The sequence below is a fragment of the Pterocles gutturalis genome, unplaced genomic scaffold, assembly GCF_000699245.1.
Source record: "Pterocles gutturalis isolate BGI_N339 unplaced genomic scaffold, ASM69924v1 scaffold2469, whole genome shotgun sequence".
NCBI classification, from domain to species: Eukaryota; Metazoa; Chordata; class Aves; order Pterocliformes; family Pteroclidae; genus Pterocles; species Pterocles gutturalis.
Genome location: NW_010130287.1, coordinates 1 through 7,979, shown reverse-complemented (window position 1 = coordinate 7,979; position 7,979 = coordinate 1). Strand labels below are relative to the sequence as shown.

General features: G+C 60.4%; 1 protein-coding gene across 1 annotated transcript in view; it reads left to right on the top strand.

Moving 5' to 3' along the window:
• UAP1 (UDP-N-acetylglucosamine pyrophosphorylase 1) overlaps positions 1-5,840 on the top strand; it is a gene marked incomplete at its 5' end in the record, with an annotated part of 6,203 nt that extends 363 nt beyond the window's left edge. Inside the window, 7 exons of the mRNA XM_010080153.1 lie at positions 80-252; positions 1,466-1,659; positions 2,004-2,147; positions 2,432-2,620; positions 3,082-3,129; positions 4,987-5,053; positions 5,295-5,840. Of these exons, the coding sequence (XP_010078455.1) occupies positions 80-252; positions 1,466-1,659; positions 2,004-2,147; positions 2,432-2,620; positions 3,082-3,129; positions 4,987-5,053; positions 5,295-5,387 (908 nt within the window). The remainder of the gene's footprint in view (positions 1-79; positions 253-1,465; positions 1,660-2,003; positions 2,148-2,431; positions 2,621-3,081; positions 3,130-4,986; positions 5,054-5,294) is intronic.
• Positions 5,841-7,979: the final 2,139 nt, after the last annotated feature.

The following is a 7,979-nucleotide window of genomic DNA, read 5'->3' as shown; positions in this document are numbered from 1 at the left end:
GGAAGGAGGATGAGTGTGGGTGGCTAACGGGATGGCCGGTCGATGCTGTGGCCCCAGCGCTCTCTTCCCTCCTCCCCAGATGGCAACGGGGGCCTGTACCGGGCCCTGGGGGCGGACGGCATCATGGATGACATGGAGCAGAGGGGCGTGCAGAGCGTCCACGTCTACTGTGTGGACAACATCCTGGTGAAGGTGGCTGACCCCCGGTTCATCGGGTTCTGCTTGGAGAAGGGAGCAGACTGCGGGGCCAAGGTATAGTTTTGGGGGGGCAGGCAGGCACCGCTTCCCTGGGGCAGGGTGGGCTCTGTCCTGCTCCTTGCCTGGCTTCCCTGACTCCTCACCCTTCTGTTGTCAGCCTGCCGCAGCCAGGAGGGATAGCTGAGCACTGGGAGCTCCCTGGTGGGGTAGCATGTGCTGCCATAGTCCCACCTGCCCCTCGGGTTTGCCATCCCATGGCATGCAGGGCATCGCTGACGCCTGCCTGGAGCTGCTCACCTCCTGCCTTGCACGGGGACATGGCACTGGGCTCACGGGTCCCCTGTCCCTGGGGCTGAGAGCCGCTGGGGAGCCCTGCGGGGCTGCCTGGTTCCCACCCGGACACAGGGCAGCTGTTTTCTGGGCGGCGGTGGGGAGCACAGGTGGCTGGGATCCCTGCCGTGGGCTGCCAGCTGTCCCTGGCTGTGACGTCCTGGGCTCCAGACCAGGACACGATGGGTGCTGCTGGCGCTGAGCCCGGCCCCGTGTCTCACGGGTAGGACGGTGCATGCCCAAAGCTTTACTTAAAGGCTGGATTGGCAGCCTTTGGGGCTGTGTGGTTGTGTTTGCACTGGGCTCGGCTCTGGCAAACAGGTGAGAGGTCTCGCTAGCCTTGAAGCTCGCGGAGAGTGAGCTGGGAGAGGGAAAGCAGGTCCTGCTTCTGGCCCAAGCCAGAGAAGGAGGAAGTAAACCCTGGGCTGCAGAGAGGAGAAAGCCGCGTGTCCCTGCACACTGCCCTGCTGTGGTGCAGGGGCAGGCGGGGATCTGCTGCGGGAGCCCGTGACAAGGAGGTGTGTGGTGTGCAAGGAAGACAGGGGGGGCAGGGGGACGGCTCTGCTGAGCCAGGGCAGGGGCAGGGGGACAGCTCTGCTGAGCCAGCAGCCCACTGCTTGTGCACGGCAAGCAGGCTGTTCATGTGTGGGCTGGGCGCTAAAAACACCTGTGCCCTCTGCCACCCGCACACGGGCTTGGTGCCAGATTTTGCCTACACCCTCTGGGTGTGCCTGGCACCCTGTCACCCAGCCCTGCCGTCACACCTTCCTCCAGCCACTGTCACCAGAAGCACCTGGGACAGGAGGGCTCCAGCATCCCTATTGCTGCCTTAACCCCGCTGCAGGGAGACACCTCCATGGGGGCTGCTGGATACAAGGCGGTGTATTTGAAGCGTGGGGCTTTGGGGTCTTGCCCTGACGGTGCTTCTCTTGGGCAGGTGGTGGAGAAGACCAACCCCACAGAGCCGGTTGGTGTGGTGTGCCGAGTGGATGGCGTCTACCAGGTGGTGGAGTACAGCGAGATCTCCCTGGCCACTGCCCAGAAACGGGGCCCGGATGGACGGCTGCTCTTCAATGCCGGAACCATCCCCAACCACTACTTCACCACCGCCTTCCTCAAAGATGTGGTCAAGTAAGGGCCTCCTGGTATGCAGAGGAGGAGCATGATGCTGAGCAGAGCCGGCTGCCAAGCCACCTGCACTGTGCTTTCTGCTGGCTGAGCTCCAGCTGTTTGCAGGTGTGCTGGGATGAGGCTCCTGAGGTCTGGTCTCTGGCCTGACCCCCGCCTCTCTGCACGGTCCCCTCCATGCGATAAGGTTTCCTGGCCATCATTGGCTGCTGGTGCAGGCATGCAGGGCCGTGGGGATGAGCTGCGCCTTGGGGCCAAGCAGCCGTTCTGCTGCAGTGGTGCCTGAGCCGGGGGCTGGAGATGTGCCTCGCTCGAGGGGGTGACTGCTCTTTCTTGGGCTGTTGCAGCACTTACGAACCACAGCTGCAGCACCACGTAGCCGAGAAGAAGATCCCACATGTCGACATTGTTACAGGAGAGCTGATCCAACCCGAGAAGCCCAACGGGATCAAGATGGAAAAGTTCGTCTTCGACATCTTCCAATTTTCCAAGTACGCCCTTTTCTCTCTGTGGGGAGCAGGCTGCTGGCTCTCCCCCTGAGAGCCTCCATCGAGGTGCCAGGACTGTGCCCACTGGTGATGCCCTGGGGTTGGGACAGGACACCAGCTCCCATGCTGTTCAGTTGTGCCCTGCGATGAGCAGGACTGGGAGCAGCACAAGGGAGAGGCGCCACTTGCCTCTTGCTCAGCTGAGCCCTGCTCCCGGGCCAGAGGAGCATCTGCCACAAGGAACAGTCACGTTTCCCAAACCCAACCCACGCTCTGTTCTCCCCTAGGAAGTTTGTAGTGTACGAGGTTCTGCGTGAGGATGAGTTTTCTCCTCTGAAGAACGCTGACAGCCAGAATGGCAAGGACAACCCCACCACAGCCCGACATGCCTTGATGTCCCTGCACCACTGCTGGGTCCTCAATGCAGGGGGGCACTTCGTGGATGAAAACGGCACTCGCATCCCTGCCATCCCACGGTGAGTTGCTGCTCCCAGCACTCCTGCATCCTTTCTGGGCTGGGTTTAAAGCACTGGGCAGTCCCCAGCCCTTCTGCATTTCAGCACTCCTGAAACCAGTGTTGCTGGAGCCACTAGCCATGGGTCCCCTCTCTGTGGGTCCTGTGCCCTGCCATGTGGCAGAGATGGGTGCAGGCTGGGCGGTGGCTGCAGGAGGGGCAGTCGCTCCATCAGCAGGAGCTTTCCTTCTTGATTCAACCCCCATGAGCCCAATCCTGCTGGTCTCCATCACATAGCCTGAGCGAGGAGGAGGTGGCTCCCTAGAGCCCAGGCACACGAGCAGATCTGGGCAGCAGCCAGGCTGCGGTTGCGGCATCCCTCGGCCAAGATATGTCCTCCCACCCCTGCTTGGAAAAGAGAAATCCCAGCCTTGTCTGCTCTGGTTTTCCCACCCTTGCTAACCCTCGTTTATTCCCACGTAGCGTCACAAACGGAAGGTCAGATGCCACCCCAGCAGATGTCAATGACAAGTAACTATACTGTGCAGTGCGCGTGGTGGTGGGGCTGTGCTTAGGTACTAACAGGCTGGCGGAGCAGCCGGGCGCCAGGCTGTGGTCGCTGCGATGGGTGCGCTGGTGACGGGCGCCTGGAGCGACTAATGGGGCCGGGGGCTGCATGCTGGGAGCGGGGCATGTCTCGCTGCAGGGCCCCGCTTCTCTTGGTGGCGGGCGGCCGTCCGGCAGCATCTGCTCCCTCCCTCCTGGGCAGCTTTCCGCAGAGCAGCGGGGTGGGATGCTGTTGGGAAAGGCGCTGGTGTGTCCCTTCGGTGATGCTTTCCTGTTGGTCACGCCATGGTGTAGCGCAGCCCGGACTGATCCTGGCCGGTCCTGGAGCTGGAGGTGGCTGCCGTCACCCGGCGTCTGCCAGGCAGATGGAAAGGGGATTAGAAACGTTAAGTGAACATCACACAAGCTTTGATGTAGCATGTACGAGTCCCGGCGTGGGCAGCCAGCTGTGCTCTGTGTGGCTGAATTCAGGAGGTTTGGAGATCCAGGCGCCCTGGCTCAGCACTCCGGAGTTTGCAGCAGTAAAAGGGGAGAGCTGACAGGAGCGTTACAGCAACCTGTGTAGCAGCAGCATGTTCTGTAGGCGCAGGGCACGTGTGGCTGGGACTGGAGCTGATGGGTGTGAGTGACTTGCAGGCAAAGCAAGCTCGTCACCTTTCCCCCTTGGGGAAGTTCTGTCTTTGGTACTTGCTGGTGGGATGCACCTGGGGTCTCTGTTTTTCATTCAGAGCTCCAAGTGCTTTCAGGCTTATAACCAGGCTGTCATGCGAGTTCTAACGTGGGATACAGGATGTGCTTCATCCTACATTTATCCTTCATTGGCAGTTAATGGCAATTTTTTTTTTTAAACTGTTATCTTGAAATGAACCTGACTAAGGCAAACACAAGGGCTGGGTTAGGATGGGTGAGTTTTATTTCCTCACAGCTGGGACAGGAGAGGGCTGAGCAGGTGTGTGGCAGCAGGGATGGGCTTTGACCTGGGCGAAGGGAGCGTTGTCACCGCTGATGCCTTGCGGTGCCTGGCTGGCTACAGTGCCCAGCTGGTGTGAATGGGCACCTTGGGAGCCACCGTGATTCCTCATCAGCCCCGCATGGCTGTGACCCCGGCCGGGCTTACACAGCAGCTGGGTCCCAGGAGCATCCAGAGTCCTACAGAGGCTGGTAGTAGCCGGAGCGGAGTTGGGGACCCCTGCGGACCCCTGCCCAGCTCCTGCTGCGGCTCTTCTCGGGGGCAGGCTGTGTTGGGCAGTGCTGGGTAGGTCTGCCGCTGTCCTCACCAGCTTGGGCTCTCACGCAGAGGATGGAGGAGCTGAGACAGTTGGTGGGAGAGGCGAGGGGAGGGGGAGCAGGCGGTGCTTTGGGGAGTATTTCCGAGTGAGCAGACAGGCTTACCTGTGTCTTCAGGTTGTGCTTTAAACAAGGAGTGTGTGGGAAAAGGACCTGTTGTGACCAGCCGGACAGGAGTGCTGGGAGTGCATCTCTGTCACCCCAAGGATGCAGGAGGAGGAGGAAGGGGTGACTAGCTTGCATGCAGCATCCAGTACAGTGGGGCTGTGGTCCGGGTGGGGGGCACAGGCACTGCTGCACACATGGAAAGGCACGTAGCTCCTCATTAAAGCCACGTCTAAAGCTCTCTCCCCTTTCCAGTCACTGCTGGTATCTAAACTTGAGCTCACAGCTCCGTGGGGAGCACGCAAGGCTTGACTAACCTGGGCAGCGCTGACCCCTGCGCTGGCATCTGCAAGATCTCTCAGCCCCGGCCGCGTCCCCCAGCGGGATGTGGCAGACCCTCTTGACTTTTGTTTATTTTTTTCTCTGCAGCTTGAAGGATGCAAACGACCTGCCGATCCAGTGTGAAATTTCTCCCCTCGTCTCCTACGGTGGAGAGGTGAGTACAGGCTCTCTGGAGCTCGGGGACCCTTGCAGAGGAGCTGGGCAAGTGGGGGGCTGTCAGGGCACAGCTGTGAGCCCTGACTGGGAGGGGGTAAGCCACGAAAGCGTGACTTGAATCCCCAGGAGGCACTGTCCCTCCAGCTGCTGGCGTGGGGGGTACCAGGGCCGTCTGCGGGCAGGTCAGCAGAGCAGAGACGCGTGGTGTGTTCCTAACGAGCTGCTTTGTCCTCCCTTAGGGCCTGGAAAAGTACGTGAAGGACAGAGAGTTCCGTGCGCCGTTGATTATCGACGAGGACGGGATCCACGAGCTGGTGAAGAACGGGATGTAGCGGTGGCACGGTGCCCGCGTTGGGCTGCCCATCCCGCCTGGCGGGTGGGAATGGGGACACATGAAGGTTTATAGCTGCAACTGGAAGGGGCTGATCCTGCTTGCTCTGGCCTTGTGCAGAGGAGGATGTAACCCACTCGGTTCTTGGCATGTTGTACGCTCCTATTTATATTTTAATTTAAAAACCAAACACTTTATGGATTCCCCTGCCACGAAGCGCAGCTATGGCTCTGCTCTTTGCACTCCAGGCTGTGGGCATTTATTTTTAAACATGTATATAGTAATAGTCATTGTATATGCAGAGGATTTTTATGGTACGGGGCTGGGGTTAATCTTGAATTTTTATTTTTCCAAACCTACATGACTATTTTTTTTAATAGGGTTCTTGTCATTGCCCACGTCCTCCCTTTCGGTCATCCTTTGTACGTTGCACAACTGGAAGCAACCGATTAAACTCTGAGTCCCTCCTGTCTGACATCTGGTGTTGTTTTAGTGACAGTGGCTTTCCGCAGAGGCTCTGCTCGTCCGGCTGTGTCACGCCAAGTGTCCTGCTGTGCCCAGCACGACAGGGCTTGCTGCCGGGGGGGCTGCAGACAGGTCCTCTGGCCCCGGAGCGTGGTGTCCTGATGCCCTCGGGCAGAGCTGCTCCTGTCTGGGAGGGCAGGTGGTGCTCAGCCAGCTTCCCTCCTGCTCCTGAGTCCCACCACAGCCCCCAGTGTCTGGGGGCACAGCCGCCCACGGCCTCGTGGCTGCCTGGAGGGGGATTTTCCCTTGCAGGGCTGGGAATGGGGCCCAAACCCCCGCAGGAAATCCCCAAGTCCCCAGAGTGCCAAGGTTGGGCACCCTGGGCTCAGCCGGGCGCTCGGCTCCCCAGGCAGCGTTCCTGGGAAGCCAGGGCTGTGCGGGGGGTCCTGGACGGTGCTGTGGCTGCCGGGATCTCGCTGTGGGCCAGCTGGGCTGTGTGTGGCCAAGGCAGGCTGGCGGCCGTGGGTCCCAGGGGAGAGGGGCTGGGCTGGGGGCCAGAGCAGACGCAAGGAGCTGGTGCGGAGTGCTGCGGGTGGTCTGAGCCCCCGCCTCTGCCTGACCCCTGTCTCTGCCAGGCCCTGTGAGCAGTCGCTGTGGGGAAGGGATATCTCTGCTCCCCGGGGAGCAGGCAGGTGCCCCCAAAGCTTCTCCTTGGTGTGGGGCAGGCAGCAGCTGAGCACAGCGTGGCCACCGCGGGGGGATGCGCGTGGCCCCAGGACCAGCTCCGAGCAGGAGCGAGGGGCTGCATGGTGAGCCTGGGGGGATCGCTGCTCCAGCTGGCTGTCCGTGCGCTGGGAGGGGTGGAGGGGAGGTGTTCACCTTGGCTTTTTAGCTCTGTTTGCACACCAATGCCTCTGCGTTACGTCCTGGGACAGAGCGACACGGCGCTGGCTGCCACCGAGCTCTCTGGGTGCCAATTCCAGGTGTCGAGAGGCGAATGGGGCGGAGCAGAGCTGGCTGGTGGTTGTGCCGATGTGCACGTAGGGCAACCTGCGCACGGGCGAGGGCTTCCCCCTGCCTGCTGGTCCAGGTTGGGGTGCCGGAGCATGGTGCGGAGCCCTCCCTGGCACTGCAGCCCCTGCCCCGTGGCACTGGTGAGGGTCCCCGGCTTGTCGCTGGCATCCTGTCGGGTGCAGGTGGCTTCCCCTGCCTGGGACTCGGTTGTTTTCGAGGAGGATGGTTTAAGGGCATGGGTGCCACTGTGGGGCCAGTGCCTGCTCCAGTGTGGGGTGCCCTGTGGGGCTGGGGTGCTTTTTGGGACCTGCTGGCCTGCTGCCAGGGGTGCTGCTCCCCACCACGGCAGTGTGGGTGCTGGCATAAAATACGGACAAAACACTCGTTGGAAAGATTATTATTTTTTTTAACTTGCGTTTTTAAATATTGCACAAAAATTAATGTGAGCCAATTATTATTTATTATTATTTTCTCCCTGCTGTGTTGCGTAGCCAGTGGTGGCTGTGCCAAGCTAGTGCCTGGAAATGATGTGAAACCACGAGCTCAGCGTGCAGCTGGGGGAGCTGGGGGCTGCTCCTGCACCACGTGCCGGGGCAGCTCTGCTCTCAGCCGGTGTCCTGGCCACGCGTGCTCACACTGGAGCCCAGCACCCTTCCCGCAGGGCAGCCCACACCAGACCCTCCATGCCAGTGATGGGGCTTGTGGAGTGCCTCCATCACACGCTTTTTGGGGGTGTCCCGTCTGGCCCCTGCATCCCACGGTGTGGGAGGAGGGTCCCAGACATGCGTGCCATCCCACAGCTGCCGGAAAGCAAAACGCTGTGTATTGCTTTAAGTTCCCTTGCTGGCCATGGGGATTTTTTTTTATTATTTTTTCTCTTGGGCTATGAATGGGTTTTGCTGTAAATTATAGCTTTGCACACATTCCCTTGGGCTGAGGAAAATAACCTCCACCGAAAAGCCAGCCTGGATTGGTGACTGGCTCCCCCTCTCCGCTCCCTAATTGAAACCAAATGTGCAAGATGCAGGATTGTGGGATTTCTGGCCGGCTCCCAGGAATCTGCAGAATGCAAACGCGCTCCCAGAGGCATCTTGCATCAGCCCGGGGAAGTTCG